Source organism: Symphalangus syndactylus, chromosome 14, assembly GCF_028878055.3.
Source record: "Symphalangus syndactylus isolate Jambi chromosome 14, NHGRI_mSymSyn1-v2.1_pri, whole genome shotgun sequence".
Taxonomy (NCBI): Eukaryota; Metazoa; Chordata; class Mammalia; order Primates; family Hylobatidae; genus Symphalangus; species Symphalangus syndactylus.
The window spans coordinates 98,699,212-98,718,876 of NC_072436.2; the positions used below are offsets into that span (position 1 = coordinate 98,699,212).

The 19,665-nt window shown below is 37.7% G+C and overlaps 1 protein-coding gene across 10 annotated transcripts in view; it reads right to left on the bottom strand.

The window, feature by feature from the left end:
* The window catches only part of EML4 (EMAP like 4), a 169,223-nt gene that overhangs the window by 59,571 nt on the left and 89,987 nt on the right, over positions 1–19,665 (bottom strand). For 5 of the 10 annotated variants that reach the window (XR_008650929.2, XM_055242955.2, XM_055242960.2 and 2 more), the window contains 5 exons: positions 15,893–16,022; positions 11,243–11,416; positions 9,237–9,365; positions 7,838–7,863; positions 7,622–7,654 (listed from right to left, as the gene is read on the bottom strand). Coding sequence is in view for 7 of the 10 variants with exons in the window: in XM_055242955.2 (XP_055098930.1) it covers positions 7,622–7,654; positions 7,838–7,863; positions 9,237–9,365; positions 11,243–11,416; positions 15,893–16,022 (492 nt within the window). In the remaining 3 variants the exon portion in view is untranslated. The remainder of the gene's footprint in view (positions 1–7,621; positions 7,655–7,837; positions 7,864–9,236; positions 9,366–11,242; positions 11,417–15,892; positions 16,023–19,665) is intronic. The other 5 variants (XR_010115757.1, XM_055242956.2, XR_010115758.1 and 2 more) reach the window with 3 other exon arrangements.

The window sequence follows — 19,665 nt, forward strand, 5'->3', positions numbered from 1 at the left end:
AAAATGTAAAGATCTGATAAATCTGGGTGGTCAGTATATAGGTGCTCACTATATTATTTGAATATATTTTTAGAAACATTAAAATAGTTCACCAAAGTTTAAAACGCATTATTAAAGGAAAACAATAGAATATTTTTTGGTGAAACTGTTCTTTGGAGAATTGTGAGTGTAGTTCAGGGACGTGGCACATGATTTACTATGCCTTTTCCTTGAAATCTTGGTATATGCCACTGATCAACTGCAACTCTTTCTGGCTACAGCTAATCACAAATTTTAGCATTCTTTTCAAAGTGCTTCTAGAAAACAATAACAATTATTAGAGCTAGAAATACAATATAGAATATAACTGCCATTTTTGGACAGGATTAGTGTTTTTTTTTTTTTTTTGAGATGGAGTCTCGTTCTATTGCCTAGGATGGAGTGCAGTGGTGCGATCTCAGCTCACTGCAAACTCCGCCTCCCGGGTTCAAGCGATTCTCCTGCCTCAGCTTCCCAAGTAGGTGGGGACAACAGACAGGCGTCACCATGCCTGGCTAATTTTTGCATTTTTGTAGAGATGGGGTTTTGCCATGTTGGCCACGCTCGTCTCAAACTCCTGACGACCTCAGGTGATCTGCCCACCTTGGCCTCCCAAAGTGCTGGGACTACAGACATGAGCCACTGTGCCTGGCCTGGACAGCATAGATTTCTAACTATGAAAATATTTCACTCAGTTAACTGGCATACTTGAAGACTGAAAAATTTCTGGTTAATTACATTTTCTAGTTTAGATTTTTTAAAAAAGTATGTGTATAGCAAGAATACACATAATTTGAATGAAAAGACTTTAACCACAATAAATACATAAAAGATTAGAACGTTCTCTAATGAAGTCATATACTTGATGTCCAGAGAAGGCAGTTGGGGCTTTTTTCTTCACTGAAAATAAGGAAAGAGGATGTCAAGAACATGTTCTTAGAAGTTGGGATAGTTTCTATTTTAAAAAATTGGACAGCCTTCAAACATATTTTAATCTAGAAGACTGCTACTAACCACAACATTATGAAATCAGATCTTTGCTTTATAGGGCTTAAAAAAAAATCTCCAACAGAGGAAAGGTCCCCTTTTTTTGGTCTCCTTTTAAAATACAGATGGCGAGACCAGCAGCCTGGCGGGCCTGCTGTCCTTGGCAGTGCCTTCTTCACCCTCTTAAATAAATAAAAATACAGAGAATACTTGGACAAAGCCCAGATGTAGGGATCCAAGTTATGGTTACACAGGTTATTAAAAGGGACAGTATGTAAATTTTAGAACTAGCCAGGCACAGTAGTTCATGCCCGTAATCCCAGCAATCTGGAAGGCTGAAGTGGACGGATTACTTGAGCCCAGGAGTTCAAGAACAGCCTGGGCAACATGGCGAAACCTTGTCTCTACTAAAAATACAAAACTAGCTGGGCACAGTAGCACATTCCTATAGTCCCAGCTACTCTGGGGGCTGAGATGGGAGGATCAACTGAGCCCGGGAGGTCAAGGCTGCAGTGAGCTGTGATCATTCCACAGCATTCCAGCCTGGGTAACACAGTGAGACCCTATTTCAAAAATAAAAAAGAAAATAAATAAGTTTTAGAATTAAGTATGTGTCTCCGTTGGAAATGCATTGGTCTTCCGTCCTTTCTGTTTATCCACACTCAACAAACTTCTTCCCTAAATTCTGGAATTGCCAAATTTGGGATACCATCTTGGTAAAAAGAAAAGAATCGGTCTGTAGTTCAATTAAAGGCTTTTGACTTTTTTCGTTTGTTTCAAACTGCACTCTAAGTGACAATATACACCCTCTCAATAGGTGACACAATATACAGCGTCAGCAGGACACTGCTATTACATATCTTTATCGATAAATTTTAGCTATTCTTTCAGATACAATGCTAAGTTTGCACAGGTGTGAACAGGTTTTAGGACTAAAACGTGCCTGGAGCCAAAAGGTCAGAAAACATAATGCAAGGCTCTGAACAAAAGCACCTGCATTCAAGCCATCCTCCCACCTCAGACTCCCAAGTAGCTGGGACTACAGATGTGTGCCACCACGCCTGGTTAATTTTTGTAGTTTTGGTAGAGATGGGGTTTTGCCATGTTGCCCAGGCTGATCTTGAACTCTTGAGCTCACGCAATCCACCCACCTTGGCCTCCCAAAGTGCTGGGATTATAGGCATGAGCCACCTCACCCAGCCTTTAAGTTCTTCAAAAGGTAGTTTACAAGCAAGTTAGTGAAGGTATTGTGGGGACAGGAGGAAACTGTCCTTCATTTTCTGTTTGCTGCAAGAAAAAGCTTTCAGAAAGTTACCAAAAAGACCTTAGTGATATCTAATCTAAGCCTAAATATATGTAAGGAAACTGAGACCCAAAGTCTCAGGGTAACAGGAAAAATTTTATCAGACAACAATGTTTTGTTTTCTAAAATCATTTCCTTTAGCAAATGGAATTTTCAGCTTCTCCCAAAGTTATGACTTATCTAACTCACAGTGCAGAACTGTGATTCTTTAATTTTCTGTGATACAGGTCATTTTACCCCTAATTAGGTCTCATGTTTACTACTCATTTGCCCTTTCTGCTATATCACTTTGCTTCCCTTTCCTACATGAGGTACCTCATGAAGCTTCTCTTGCTTGGAATGAATCTGTATTTTATAAATGTAATTGCTAAATAATACAAAATTGTATGTACTCTATGATGAATGACCTCCTTGCTATTCGTTAATAGAGCAAGAAAGTTCCTGCCTCAAGGCTTATATACTTCCAGCTTCCTCTGTTCATAAAATCCTTTTTACAGTTATCTACATACTTCATACTTCATTCACTTCCTTCAGGTCACCGTATCAGAAATATCTTCCCTAACCACTCTATATAAAATAGCAATTCTCTACTCTCCTTATTCTTTCCCCATATATATCACCTTCCTGACATATGAAGTATTTATCTGTTTTGTCTATGGAGCATGAATGTAAGTTCCACATAGCTCAACACTGTAACTGCTGTAACTCTGAGTGCCTAGGACAGGGTCTGACAAAATAAGCACTCAGTAAATATCTGTTAAATCAATGAATGAATATATAAAATGTTTATCTGATAAAGAACAATAAAGAAACACATTAGAACTGTACCCTGTTAGAATGACAAGATTATTCAGGTTTTTTCCTTTCCCCAATTTTATAAATGAGTTTGTATTATTTTAAAATTATTTGATAAAGCATTTGGCTACAATAAATTACTGAGGGATTTTAGACAGTATATAATTCAAAATGACTTTTCAAGTATTTTTAATCTGAAGCCATGTTTGGAGAGGTAGCTAATAGTCAATTACTTCTCAACTTTCTAAGATATTATAACTGTCCTTCTATCTTGATATACCTGCACAGTTAGGATATTACTGTACTGAAATGGTAAGTAACAATGAATCTAATCCTAGAGCAGGGAGGCAGCACAATAAGAGGAAGACTGGGATTTAGTGATTGATGACTTCCTTTTTCCTCAAAATAGGCAGATTTCTTTCCAGTAGAGATCTGAGTCATTCAGTTTCTCAACATGACCAGGTAATTATGTGTTAAATCTAAACAGGCCTAGTATGAAGTTCTACAAGAGAAAAATTAAATTTAAGATTATTCAAGTCTGAAAAAAACATTTTGAGGACATTCAGATTCTGCTTCAGAAATAATGACAGCATGTGACACTTACTTTTCATATCTAAAAAATGTAGGCCAGGTGCGGCGGCTCACACCTATAATCTTAATGCTTTGGGAGGTAGAGTTGGGAGGATTGCTTGAGGCCAAAAGTTTGATAAAAGCCTGGGAAACACAGTGACACCCTGCCTCTATAAAGTAATACAAAAATTAGCTGGGTGTTGTGGTATATGCCTGTAGTCTCAGCTACTTGGAAGGCTGAGGCAGGAGGGTCACTCAAGCCTGGAGTTCAAGGCTGCAGTGAGTTATGATCGTGCACTGAACTCCAGCCTGGGTGGCAGAGTGAGACCCTGTCTCTAAATAAATAAATAATAAATTTAAAATGTAATATATAGTTGGTCCCTTGGTTTCCATGGGACATTGGCTCTAGGATCTCTTGCAGATAGCAAAATCTGTGGATGCTCAAGTCCTTGATATAAAAGGTATAGTATTTCCATGTAATCTATGACTATCTTCCTGTATACTTTAAATCATCATTAGATTACTTATTAGTTGTTGTACTGTTTAGGGAATTATGACAAAAAAAAGTTTATACATGTTCACCACAGATGCAACTTTGTTTTCCTTGAATATTTCAAATGCAGGTCGGTTGAATCCAGGAATGTGAAATCCGCAGATATGGAAGGCCAGTTGTACCTGATAACTATTTCAAGGATGACCTTAATGGCAGTATCATTTTGTTTATTAGAAAATTTGTCAAATTGTTATCTATTTTCCACAATAAGCAATTTTATATATGGTGCTTCAAGTCCCCCAACTTAGCTTGGAAAAATTTTTGAAATCAGTAACTCACCAAAGTGAACACTATTGTACTAGAACCTAACTGCTACCTCTAACAATAGATAGTACTCATGGAACTTATTCAAATTTTAAGTTGACATGCTAGGACTTTATCTCTGCTGTATCTGGAGCACAACCCAGCAGAACTAGGGAAGAGAGTAATGAAAAAAGTTTAGGTTTCAGGGTATAAACATATAGGTCAGTAAGAGCCTCTTTTTAGTGGCATAACCTGCCCTTCCTCTCACACCTAACCTCAGAGATTGCCCTGTGTACATCCCATTCCACTTTCTATTTCTTTCAACAACCAGTTTCCTGACTTCTGCCTAAGTGGTGACTGGAATACGCAGCTTTCTAGCTTTTCTCCTACTCTTCTCTGTCTGAAGGACACAGGCCTTTCAGGTTAAGTATTCTCTGTTACCACTCACCTAAATGTACCATATGTAAATAGGCTTCTTCTCAAATCAAAGCAGATGATTTGGAACAAGCCACAGCTATCATTGTCAAAAAGAGGCTAAATTAACGTCATATTTTAAAAAGAATGTCCAAAAATGACAAATATTAGCATTAATAGCTGAAATACTGGAAAATGTGTTGTGAATATGCCATGCAAAATGAATACCACACTTTTAAAATAGCTTTACAACTTACCGTCAATGAATCTCACCTATTTAAAAATTATCTTTTCATCTTATAATACAAATCTGAGTGCAAGGTTTTACTGCCAAATTCATATATTAATATCTAAAACTTACTTGGCATTATATGTCAGGTACTGGGTATACTTTATTACTATAATTTTTACAGTAACCCTTTAATGGCTTATTATTATCTCAATTACAGATGAGAAAACAAAGACTTAGGGAGGTTGAAGTAACCTGCTCAAGGTCACTATAGCTAAGTCAATGGTAAAACCACTCTCTGGACTCCAAAATCCATGTGTTTAAACATCTACATGACACTGTTTGCTATACATCTCTACATGTAGGTTAAGTTTTATAGACAACTCAAATGCAATTGTCCAAAGCCAAACTCCTTTTCCACACATCTCCTTCTCCTCAAATGTTCCCTATTTCAGTAGATGCCACTATATTTCAATTTGTATTTCATATATATTATTTCATCCTTCAGTAGTCATGTGAAATAAGCTTTATAGTTACTATACTTAGAGTAGAAAACCACTCAGAGACATTGTCATTCAGCCTAGGTCATAAGGCTATTACGCGTAAGAGCCAGGACCAAACACTAAACACAGCTATTCCCCATTCGCTGCTCTTCCTATCACATACCACCGCCTCTATTTAAAAAAAAAAAAAAAAAAAAAAAAAGTTTTCAGACCAGAAGTGGTGGCTCACGCCTGTAATCCCAACACTTTGGGAGGCTGAGGCAGGAGGACTGCTTGAGCCCAGGAGTTTGAGACCAACCTAGGCAACAAAGTGAGACCCCATCTCTACAATAAATACAAAAAATCAGCCAGGTATGTGGTGTGCGCCTGTAGTCCCAGCTACTGGGAGGCTTCAGTGAGAGGACTGCTTGAGCCCAGGAGGTCAAGGCTGCAGTGAGCCAAGGTAGTGACTGCACTCCAGCCAGGGCAACACAGCAAGACCCCCTCTCTTAAAAGTTTTGATATATAACATATTAAGAATTATCTTCATAAATAAAATTTCATTTTTCCCTTTAAAGTATCTCAAACATTACTTAATCTATGTTGTATTATAAAGAAGAGAGAAAGTAAGACCTACTAAAGAAGAATGCCAGCAAAATTCAACTTCACTTAGAACGTCTATGTAAATACAAATGACCTAAAGACTATTAGAAATATTTCTTTCTTTTCTTTTTGGAACCAAAAAAGTAAAAATCCACAGAAATCAAGTTAAATCTCTAAAAAAAAAAAAAATTTAACCACATTGTAGTTGGTTACTATAATAGACCAGAAAATAAGGCTAACTATGACACATAGAAATGAGCTGTGAAAACCATGCACAGAAAGGACATGCTTTCATTAAGAACAGCATGCTTCAATTAAATTTGCAGTCAATCTAAAGAGAATGTAAAATTGATGTATAAAACTTACCTACACTGCAATTAAATTAAATATGCATTCGCCAAAAGTCTGCTCTCTCTTTTTGGTCTGAACAAGCCAACAACAGCAAGTAGCCAGAAGTTACAATCAATATAAAAGAAAAACTTAAGAGGAAATGGATTTGCTAGACTCATTATATTTTCAGTCTCAGCATCAAGAAATGAGTGATTATTTGCAATGAAGTTGGCAAGACAGAAAATTGAGTTAAAATTTATCAATCTTCTAAATGGCTTTTCTAGGTAAAACTTTTTTTAAAGGAGAAAACTCCCTTTAGTATTTTATCCCTTTCTGTAATACTGTATTTTTACTGTTCACTTTGAATCTTCAGATTTCTTGGAAATAAGATGGAGTTTTAAAAATGTAGCTGGGCCAAGTGTGGTGGCTCACGCCTATAATCCCAGTATTTTGGGAGGCTGAGGCGGGAGGACTGCTTGAGGTCATGAGTTTGAGACCAGCCTGGCCAACACGGTGAAACTCCATCTCTACTAAAAATACAAAAATTGGCCGGGCGCCGTGGCTCACGCGTGTAATCCCCGCATTTTGGGAGGCCGAGGCGGGTGGATCACCTGAGGTCAGGAGTTTGAAACCAGCCTGTCCAACATGGTGAAACCCCATCTCTACTAAAAATACAAAACAAACAAACAAACAAAAAAACACCAAAAATTAGCCAGGTGTGGTGGTGCCTATAGTCCCCAGCTACTTGGGAGGCACAAGAATCGCTTGACCCCAGGAGGTGAAAGTTGCAGTAAGCCGAGATTGCGCCACCGCATTCCACCCTGGGCAACAGAATGAGACTCGGTCTCAAAAAATAAAATAAATAACATTAAAATAAAATAAAATAAAATAAATAACATTAAAATAAAATAAAATAAAATAAAATAAATAAAATAAAATAAAATAAAATAAAATGTAGCTGGATTCCTCTACTTCAAATCATTGTATTTCCTTTGTTAGGAAGAAAGTCAGGCAGCATAAATAATGAAAAGCCAAATAAGAGATCCAGGAAAAAATTCACTTAGAAGGCAACCAACTGCGTAGCTTATTCTTACCTTGGCTGTTTTTTTCGCGAGTTGACATTTTTGCTGGTTGAGACAAAAATGACATTATCTTACAATAAAAACTGGGTATTTTCCTAAATGACTACAGTAACGCACTTTGCTTTGATTACTATGAACTGATAAAGTGCACTGGATGAAAATATTATTTTCAATTAGCAAAAATTAAACTAAGGCAAAATAAAATTTTTAAAAGGATTTTTAATTTACCTTGGTTGATGATGACATCTTTATGCCTAGAAAATAAATTTAAGAAACACATTTATTTTATAAGTTTATATGGCTGACCATTAGAATCACCTCAAGAAACTGTAAAAGTTTTAATGCTTAGGCTATAAACTAAATAAATCTCTAGAAGTGAAAGTAAGAAATCAGCATTTTTTAAAGTTTCTCACTGATGAACTACTAATATAGAATATTTTATAAAACAATGAATATCCCACAAGAGCATCTAAACAGTGAAAGCATAAAAATAACTTATGAAAAATACTCAAATCTTATATGATTATTAAGATTTATTATTTGGCTGGGCACAGTGGCTCACACCTGTAATCCTAGCACTTTGGGAGGCTGAAGCAGGTGAATTGTTTGAGTCCAGGAGTTCAAGACCGGCCTGGGCAACATGGCAAAACCCTGTCTTTACAAAAAATACAAAAATATTAGTTGGGCATGGTGGCACGCGCTTGTAGTCCCAACTACCCAGGAAGCTGGGGTAGGAGAATCACCTGAGCCCAGGAAGGTGAAGGCTGCAGTAAGACGTGATAGTGATGGTGCCATGGCACTCCAGCCTGGGCGACTGAGACACTGTCTCAAAAAAAAAAAAAAAAAAAAAAAGACGTATTATTTGAGTTGGGAGCATTAAAAGGTAGATACAACTTTTTGTAGAAAACATACACCGGGCTGGCACAGTGGTTCACGCCTGTAATCCCAGCACTTTGGGAGGCCAAGGCAGGAGGATCATGAGGTCAAGAGATCGAGATCATCCTGGCTAACATGGTGAAACTCCGTCTCTACTAAAAATACAAAAATTAGCTGGGCGTGGTGGCGCGCACCTGTAGCCCCAGCTACTCGGGAGGCTAAGGCAGAAGAATTGCTTGCACCCAGGAGGCGGAGGTTGCAGTGAGCCAAGATTGTGCCACTGCACTCCAGCCTGGCGACAGAGTGAGACTCTGTAAGAGAAGTATAAATTATAATACAGAGTTTTTAAAAAGATTCAAACCAAGGCCGGGCGTGGTGGCTCACGCCTGTAATCCCAGCACTTTGGGAGGCGGAGGCAGGCAGATCATGAGGTCAAGAGATCAAGACCATCCTGGCCAACATGGTGAAACCCCGTCTCTACTAAAAATACAAAAATTAGCTGGGCATGGTGGCACGTGCCTGTAGTCCCAGCTACTCGGAAGGCTGAGGCAGGAGAATTGCTTGAACCTGGGAGGTGGAGGTTGCAGTGAGCCAAGATGGTGCCACTGCACTCCAGCCTGGCGACAGAGCAAGATGCCGTCTCAAAAAAAAAAAAAAAAGATTCAAACCAGACATACATAACTATACATGCAAACATAATAGCCAAATAATTATTACTTTTCAGATATAATGAAGAAAGTGCAATACTTACTTGTCTGTAGTTTTGGTAACTTTTGGTATTAATTTGGGTGTTGAAGGTATTTTCGACAATTTATTACGGCTATCATCTGAATTTTCCCATGAATTATGTGACTTTTCAGCTGGTGATGGTCGTTTTATGCTAGAAGGAACATGAATTTCTTAGAGAAAAATTCTGAGTGTCAAAGGCACGTAACTGACAATTTAAACAGAACACAAAAGCAGCAATTAACATTTCCTTAAAGCTAATCCAGAAAAGAGAAGGATTAGTTGAAAGACTGCCTGGATGAGTGAAGGAGTTAAACAAGGCAACTCCCAAATCTGTATTATAATTTTCTGTATCACTCAGAAGATTCACTAGAACAAATATTACCTGAATTTTTTTAAAAAAACACTTTTGGTAACAGAAAAAAATTATTTCCTTACATCTGAGTAATGTTTCTCATAATTTGTAGTTACAAAAAAACCTGTATTTTCTCATAGCCATTGAATAAGGCTGCCATTTTCATTCTTTGTGCAATTATGTCCTCAAGTAATTATATTACATATGGTACAAATGACAATTTCTAAATATAACAAGATATAAACTCTTGTTTATATCTTTAGGGACAATTTTACTAATGATCAGAAATAAACAAGACTTTACATAAGAATGTGGTTATTGGCAATCCCGATTCCCTATACTTATAAGTGAAATTCGTTTCTTTACAAATGATTTTTTCCTTGCATTGCTAACTATCCTCAAACTCATCCAGTCTCCAATACTTCTTGCAACAGTATATCCAAAGAGCAATTTAGGAGGGCAAGCACATTTCCAGGAGACCTCAAGAAGCTGAAAAAAAGATGCTGGGACAAAGAAGATACCAAGTGAAATCAGAACCTTAAAGAGACTGATTATAAAAAGCCACCTTAAAACACACACAATCCAAAGTTATGTAACATTAATAAGCTATATCCAAGAAAAACTCCACAGGAGAGCAGGCAGAAAAATTACAAACCATTTAGATTGGGTAAGAATCTGCATGAGACACACAGACAAAGCATTTTGTAAGTGGTAAACATGCATCAATCAAGTGAAGGGTATTTTGGTTTTCCCAATTTCCATTAGCAATTTGAGGCAAAATATTAAATTGATGAAATAAAAATATAAATCTTTTAGGAATGGTTGTCATTTATTTTATTAAAATTCTAGCCAGTTCTGGAAATGGTTTAATAATTTCCTAAGATTTCCAAGCAGAAGTACGATGATAAAATATGACTATTCCTAATCACAAGGCTTGAATAAGCATTTCTAAACAGGCAAATTTAATTAGATTGGTCTCAATATTTGATTAGGAGGCAGCTGTAGCACTGAACTCCCGGCATGCAGGTTTAGATTCTCAATTTAGGCTCACACACATTGTTAGAATGTTTCTCCCTTTTCCCCTTCTCATAACTTTAAAATATTAATTATTACGGACACAGAGAGAAGCCCTCAAGCAAGCCTTTAGCATAGAAAAGACCAGGTGAAATGGATTCATTTCTCTACTCAAGCAAGAACTTATCCTCCCAAGACCCAAAACTGAAACTGAGATGCAGCCACAATGAAGAGCCACTTGAGATGGGCCCTTGCAGGTTGAAGGTTGTAATGATGCCAAAATACAGTGAGGACAATTACATGTGGCCATTTTCTATCCATGGCTATAAATTTATGCATAGTTACAGACAAATTTAAAAAGTATTCAAAAACTTGGTTAGGAAAATATTGTTTGGTTTTAGACTAGGTCATTCCTGCCTTCCTTTCATCAGATTGTTTATAACAGTTTTTTTTTTTTTTTCCAGTTTTAACTGAGAAGTTGTGACCTTAATTCTTTATTCCCCAATGGGCTATAAAGCATAAATTATAAGCAACAAAGAAGGGAAAAATAAAGCCACAGCCTTTTCTCTCAGAATCCTTGGATAGCTAACTTTTTCCCAAGTCACAGAATTTAGGTATCATTACAACCATTCCCTAGCTCTGTACTTGGGGACAGTTAAAACCTTTTGGTGGGAGTAGCATTCTTGCTTTCTGGAGTTTGTCTGTGTATTTGGAGAGGTTGTGAAGAGGGCTGGGGAGAAGGTGATGCTCGAATTTGTGGACTTTGATCATTAGAATGAGATTCCTCTTTTTTTTCTCTCTGTCCTTGTGGTTTTTCTTTCTTTTTTTCTGTACCACTGTAAAATAAAGTATAACATGGAACAATACACATTTAAACAAATAAAAAAAAATCAAACGATAGAAAAGTGATTATTATATAATTCAAAACCCTAAGTCATACAGCTAATACAATTTGCACTGTTTTCATTCAATAAGGACAATATTTCTTTGAAAATTCCAGAAGCTATTAACATCTTCAGTAAAGAATTTATAAAAATTCTAAGGCGATACATCCCATGAAGATTGCCCCTTTAGACAGAAATGGTCTCTAATAAATTTTGCCATCTTGGCAGATTTTGGGGGACAAATGAAGGTCTCTTGACCTCAAGTTACCCAAATCAGAGGATTATCTGTGTAAAGCATACTGACTGATGCCAAGGGAACACTAAGTATTCATGTTTAATAGGTTATTCTCCAATTCCTGTTTTTTTTTCTGTATACTTCTACTCCACTCAACTGAGTTTTAAACTTACCAAGAGTTTAAGTTTTCCCCAAATCTGTTTATGCCAGTTGTTATTTTAATTATGTAAGTTAATTAAATGCAAAGAGAATTGCAATTTCTATGAAAACTAAGTTTAATGCTCTGGAAAGACTACAAAAAAAATGAGTTACCAAAAAAAAATTGCTGTTAAATTTAGTGTGAGTGACACAACTTAAAAAATCACAGAGGCGGCTGGGTGCAGTGGCTCACGCCTGTAATCCAAGCACTTTGGGAGGCCGAGGCAAGTATCACCCAAGGTTAGGAATTCAAGACCAGCCCAGGCAACATGGTGAAACCCCGTTTCTACCAAAAATACAAAAATTAGCTTGGCGCAGTGGCATGTGCCTGTAATCCCAGCTACTCGGGAGGCTGAGGCAGCAGAATCACTTGAGCCAGGAAGGCGGAGGTTGCAGTGAGCTGACACTGCACCATTGCACTCCAGCCTGGATGACAGCGCGAGACTCCATCTCAAAAATCAAACAAACAAATCACAGAGCCCGGGTGTGGTGGCTCACACCTGTAATCCCAGCACTTCGCAAGGCCAAGGCAGGAGGATTACTTGATCCCAGGAGTTCAAGACCAGCCTGGGCAACAAAGTGAGACTCTGTCTCTTTAAAAAAAAAAAAAAAAAAAAAAAAAAAAATTAGCCGGGTGCAGTGGCTCACACCTGTAATCTCAGCATTTTGGGAGGCCAAGGTGGGTGGATCACGAGGTCAGGAGATCAAGACCATCCTGGCTAACACGGTGAAACCCCGTCTCTACTAAAAAATACAAAAAAATAGCTGGGCATGGTGGTGGGCGCCTGTAGTCCCAGCTACTTGGGAGGCTGAGGCAGGAGAATGGCGTGAACCCAGGAGGCGGAGCTTGCAGTGAGCCCAGATCATGCCACTGCACTCCAGCCTGGGCGACAGGGCGAGACTCTGTCTCAAAAAAAAAAAAAAAGAAACAAAATCACAGAAAGAGAGATGGGTTTTAACATACTCTTCTGCCAGTTTTAAATTTCTTACTCATTTCATTTCTGAGAAATGAAACTAAAAATTTTAGAAAGTTATTTATGGGTATATTTTAATGAAAGACAGTCAACAAGGAATTTGATCAGAGATATATACTTAGAGGGTAGGTTTGGTCTTTCATTTAAAAACTGATGAATGAATACAGGTGAATATATCTTCTGTTAAAATATTTCAGATATTTACGTATAAAATTCTTTTGATTCTGTACTTTAACTCTTTAAACCACCTGCTATTCCTAACCAGACTGGATAAGCATACTTATACTGAAAACACTCTTGACAATATTATAAAGCTGATGGAATCAAGACTTGAATTCCAGTGATTAAAAGGTAGGAAACTACTAAATGCCTATTTCTTTTCTTTCCCTTCTTTTTTTTTTTTTTGAGATGAAGTCTTGCTCTGTCATCCAGGCTGGAGTGCAGTGGTATGATCTTGGCTCACGGCAACCTCCATCTCCAAGGTTCAAGCAATTCTCCCACCTCAGCTTCCCCAGCAGCTGAGATTACAGGCGCCCGTCACCACACCCAGCTAATTTTTACATTTTTAGTAGAGATGGGGTTATACCATGTTGGCCAGACTGGTCTCAAACTCCTCACCTCAGCTGATTCGCCTGCCTTGGCCTCCCAAAGTGCTGGGATTACAGGCGTGAGCCACTGCACCGGGCCCTAAATGTCTTTCTTAATCAAAGGACATTTTGTAATTCGATTATAAGGTACATAATCAACAAGAAAGTTTGTTCAAGAACATTTTAAATAAATGTACACAGTATATACAATTTATCACATTATAATAGTTTAAAATGTTATAGATATTTTAATGTCAAGTGACATTTCTTAACCTGATGCACTTCTGATAACTTCTGACTTCAGACTGGCCCTTGACTATCTACTTTGTGTTCAATTTTTTTAAAAGCAGGTGCTAAGAAATACAATTTTGGCCGCGCACAGTGGCTCACACCTGTAATCCCAGCACTTTGGGAGGTTAAGGTGGGCGGATCACCTGAGGTTGGGAGTTTGAGACCAGTCTGACCAACAGGGAGAAACCCTGTCTCTACTAAAAATACAAAATTAGCTGGGTGTGGTGGCGCATGCCTGTAATCCCAGCTACTCTGGGTGCTGAGGCAGGAGAATCGCTTAAACACGGGAGGCCCAGGTTGCAGTGAGCCGAGACTGCGCCACTGCACTCCGGCCTGGGCAACAAGAGCAGAACTACATCTCAAAAAATATATATATATTAAAAAAATAAGAAAAGAAATACAGTTATACTTCAAGAATATCAGATTAACTCTGAAATTAAAAAACTGAGTTCCAATATGTCCAACTCTCTCAAAAACAGAAACAAAAAACAGAAGTTACTTCTTCCTTGCTGTTCTTCAACAAGATTACAGAGGTCACTAGTTTTATGTGGGCCGAGTACAACCTAAAAGAGCCATTTTCCTTCTGGGTTATTTAAAAGCAAAATACAGGGACCCGGAATCATAAACTAACAAACTCAGCTGGCCTTAGATTGTTGAATCACTAATGTGCATAATACTGATCACTACACAGCAATAAGCAACAATACAATAGCTATGTAAGAAAATGGGCTGAATCTGAACCATTACTGGATACAACATGGAAATTTATTTAAAATTGTACTAAAATTTTCTAACATTTTCTTAGTTTCCCTTTTTCTACTCAAAGTGGAGTACAGGTAATTAAGTTTAGCATCCTTTGTAGGGGAAAGTCTAGATTCTGTAATGACGACGACGAAGACTGAGTTCTAGAAGGAATTTTTTTTTTTTTTTTTTTTTTTTGAGACGGAGTCTGGCTCTGTCGCCCAGGCTGGAGTACACTGGCACAATCTTGGCTCACTGCAAGCTCCCCTTCCCAGGTTCACGCCATTCTCCTGCCTCAGCCTCCCGAGTAGCTGTGACTACAGGCGCCCGCCACCATGCCTGGCTATTTTTTTGTATTTTTTAGTAGAGATGGGGTTTCACCATGTTAGCCAGGATGGTCTCGATCTCCTGACCTCGTGATCCACCCACCTCGGCCTCCCAAAGTGCTGGGATTACAGGCATGAGCCACCGCGCCCGGCCTCTAGAAGGAATTTCTAAAAGGGCTGAAGATCTTGGTATTTCTTCAACATTCTTGTCATCAACTGTTTGGTTAAACATCTATGAATCCACACCGATGAATAATTCGGGCACTAGCATATGTTTATTGAGGTAAGCATTTTCCATCAGTACATTGTTACACATGATCTTATTACTTAAGATTTTTCCTCACTCATTCTTTGAAGAAAACGGTTGTAAGATTTTGTAGCTGATCACCTATGGTCTCTCCAAACTCTACATCGAATAATTTGCTAGAAATTACAAAAGGGGGAAAATCCTGTGAGCACTTTTATTGGAGTAAATTAGTTAACTGATGAAAAGAACATAAAGAATGCAAATCTGTAATCCACTGAAACTTATATTGCTGTAATTCCACAGCCCTCCTGCCCACCATCCCCTAACACACACACACATACACCCCCACACACCCCAGATAGTACTATATTTTTGAAATAAGCCTTAATTTTATAGTTATGGTTAAAAAATAAAAGTTATAACAGCATTTGACCTCCCACTAACATAGATATATCGAAGATTGTTTTCCCTTTAAAAATGCTGTATCAAATATATCACTTGCTATGGAAAATTCACTTATATAATTTCTTTAAATATAGTGATGCTGTCAATAAATACTTGTTAAAAAGAAACAAAACAAAACCAGGAAATGAAACTTTCTTTCTTTCTTTAGTGAGAGCGGAAAGCTTCCTCACACAACTTGACAGGTATGATGAGTGCAAGCTGAGTGAGCACAGGCTAAATGTCTCTACTTTCACAGTTTAAGAATTCAAAGGACATGCTCACTTGAAATCAAACAGCTCTATTTCATATTCTTTCTAAAGGTAGACCTCTACCACATTTAGACAATTCTGCAATGTTAGTTTTTCCCCCCTTCATAAATGGGTACCTTTTAGCAGCAGATGAAAGAGTTTCTTTTCCTGCAATTGAGACAGTGCTGGTATGACTTGGTTTTCTGTTTGCACCACTTCCATTGGTTATACAGGACATGGGAATAGCTGCTCGAGGGCTTGGTTGGCCTAAAGATAATTAAGGAAAAAAATTATATCAAATTTGAATATATTCCTTAAAGATCTAAATTTTAAAATTAAGTCCATTCGGAAGGAGGGGGTGGTAGAAAAAAAATAAAGTATATTATTGTTTATAACTCTTGAGCAGAATGCCCCCATGGTATGCAGCACGTGATATTGTCTCAAGACTTAATCCCATCAAAACAGACCTATAGGAAAGCCATACTAATTTACTAAAACACAATTGGGCTAGTTCTCTTAGCTAAATGGTTTGCTTTACCACACACAGCAGCCTTGTAACACATGATTCAAATGTGTGCCTCAAGTAAACCATAAATCCCATGCCATCAATCTTCAAAAACAGCTTGTTAAAACCATAAATTTTAAATCCTAGAAACCATAAATATTAAATTCTAGACTGTTATTCCATATAAATAAAGCATAAGTATATAAAGTTAACCTCTCCTTTAACTTACACAGTACAAGGAGTGGAATAAATGTGTGATTGGTGTATTAGTGTGGTCAGAAGACACAACATCACAAGATAAAACAGTCCTATCTATACTAAGAGTCAAGTAAAGATTTGGGAATAGAGAATATTTCTATTTTTTAATTTTTGGACTCAGTTTTCTCACGTGCACACAGTAATATCAAGTACCTTAGGAAGTTCCACACATGGTGGTATAACACTGCATTTTTGTCAAGAATAAGATGTTGGAGGTCATTTGTATCATAATTGCCTAACGTGCTTCCTTAATACAGATTCATAAGTCCTACATTGGATTGAATGAATTAGAAGACAGGAATCAGGAGACCTGCTGCATTTATTTTTTGAAACCTCTTGAGAAATTTTTTTTTTTACATATAAGTTACATTAACCCCCAAATTATGCAAATATCACTGGTCATCAGATTTAATTCTAGTATGTCGAACAAGTTACTTATTGTTGTATCAGTAGCTTTTTAAAAACTGTGGTAAAACAGTCCTAAAATTTATCATTTTAACCATTTAAAATGTACAATTCAGTGACAATTAGTATATTCACAATGTTGTGCAACCATCACCACTACCAAGTTCCAGAACATTTTCATCACCCCAAATAGAAACCATGTATCCATTGGCTGGGTGCGGTGGCTCAGCCTGTAATCCCAGCACTCTGGGAGGCTGAGGCGGGCGGATCATGAGGTCAGGAGATCGAGACCATCCTGGCTAACATGGTGAAACCCTGTCTCTACTAAAAATACAAAAAATTAGCCAGGTGTCGTGGCAGGCGCCTGTAGTCCCAGCTACTTGGAAGGCTGAGGCAGGAGGATGGCAGGAACTTGGGAGGCGGAGCTTGCAGTTAGTGGGGACTGCACCACTGCACTCCAGCCTGGGCGACAGAGCGAGACTCCGTCTCAAAAAAACAAAAACAAAAACCACGTATCCATTAAGCAGTCACTCCCCATATTCTACCCTCCAAAGAAGCCATACCTTGTTTGGCTTCTTTTATATAGTACAATGTTTTCAAGGTTCACCATGTTGTAGCACATATATTTCATTCTTTTTTATGACTGAAAAATATTCTACTGTATAGATATATTTTGTTTTTCCATTCATCTGTTGATGATCATCTGGATTGTTTCCACCTTTAGGCTAATGGGAATAGTGCTGCCATAAACATTTGTGTAAACATTTTCATATAAACACCTGTTTTCAATTATTTTGAGTAAATACTTAGGAGCGGAACTGCTGAGTCACGGTTGTTGTATGTTCAACTCATTGAGGAAATGCCAAACACAGTGGCTGCACCATTTTACGATTTCACTAGCAATGTACAAGGATTCCAGTGTCACCATATTCTTGCCAACACTTGTTATTTTCAGGTTAAAAAAAAAAAACTCAAGAGGGTATTAAGTGTTACCTCGTAAGTTTTGGTTTCACTGATTCTACTGTTTTTCTATTCCCTACTTCATTTATTTTGCTCTAATCTTTATTTCTTTCCCTCTGCTAAGCCTTGGATTTAGTTTTTTCTTCTTTCCTAGTCTTTTTTCTTTTTTTTCTTTTTTTGAGACAGGGTCTCGCTCTGTTGCCCAGGCTGGAGTGCCATGGCACAATCATGGCTCACTGCTGCCACAGCCTCCTGGGGCTCAATCCCTCTGTCTACCTCAGCCTCCTGAGCAGCTGTGACTACAGGTGCACACCACCATGCCTGGCTAATTTTTGTATTTTTTCGTAGAGACAGGGTTTTGCCACATTGCCCAGGCTGGTCTCTAACTCTTAGGTTCAAGCAATCCACCTGCCTCAGCCTCCCAAAGTGCTGAGATTATAAGCATGAGCCACTGTGCCCGGCCACCAATTACAGGCATTTTTACCATTCTTTTACCAATGCCTCAAATGGCATATCAACTTCAATTGCTCAAACATTTCGCCCACTTTAAGAATGGGCTTTCTTCTTAATAACTGAGGCATACGGGTTCTTCAAATATTCTACATAAAAGTCCTCTGACAAATACACGTCCGGCAAATATTTTCTCTTATTCTATAGCTTGCCCTTTAATTTTCAAAACAGATTTTGAAAGAACACGATTTTTAAATTTTGATGAAATTCATTTAATTGATTTTTCTCTTATAGCTTGTGCTTGTTTGTGTGCCACTTATGAAATCTTTGTCAAACTCAAGGTCACTAAGATCTTTCTTATATAAGTTTTAGCCCTTACATTGAGGTCTATGATCCACCTTGACTTAATTTTTGTTTATGGCATGAGATAAGAGTCAAGGTATTTTTGTTTTTTGTCTTTTTTTTCCCCTGGCATATGACTTTAATAACTCGAATTAGGGTTGAAATAACTCTTGAGCACTCTGCCTAGCACACAGAAAGTACTTAACATCAAAACAACTAAATGGATGCATCTTCACTACCAAATTTCTCTTTTGGATTATGTTGAGTTTATCTCGAGTCTCTCTTCTTGCAGTTTTACCCTACACTATGGCATCACTACACTGTGCCAGAATGACCTAACACATGCTATGTATCTTTAAATTTAATGCCACTAACTGTAATATGCCCCATTATTTTAAGTACCATTAAAAAGACGTATTTCCTATTAGAACTATCAGACAGTATCAATTGTAATATGCATCGTAATTTCAGAGATGTTAAAATGTCAAAAACATAGGCATCTTGGACCAATTACTATAAATCTGCCTGTCAGTCCTCAGCTTAAGATTCTTTAGTGGCTCTCTACTACCTTCAGGATGAAAACTAAATTCCTTAACAAGATGTAAGAAAACCTTCCACTATGGGCCCTACCAGTCTAGGTTCATTTCTTGAAACTCCCAATCTCACACCCTATGCTTCAGTTTATTATGAATTCCTAAACTAAGTACTTTTTACTCTTCTGCACTTTTGCACCTGGATGATCCTTCTCTCCAGCATATGCTAGTCACTAGTCACCTCTGCTTGCCTAAACTAATGTATTCATCATCTATGCACCAATCAAATATTTACTCAGGACCAATTATAATCCTAGTCTTACGTTTACAAACATATATAAGGCAGTGACTGACATCAAGGAATTCAAAATCTTCAAGGAGAATCACATCAGCAATGAAAACATGTGGTAAGTACAGTAACAGAGAGATATCAATGGAATATCATGGAAGTACAAAG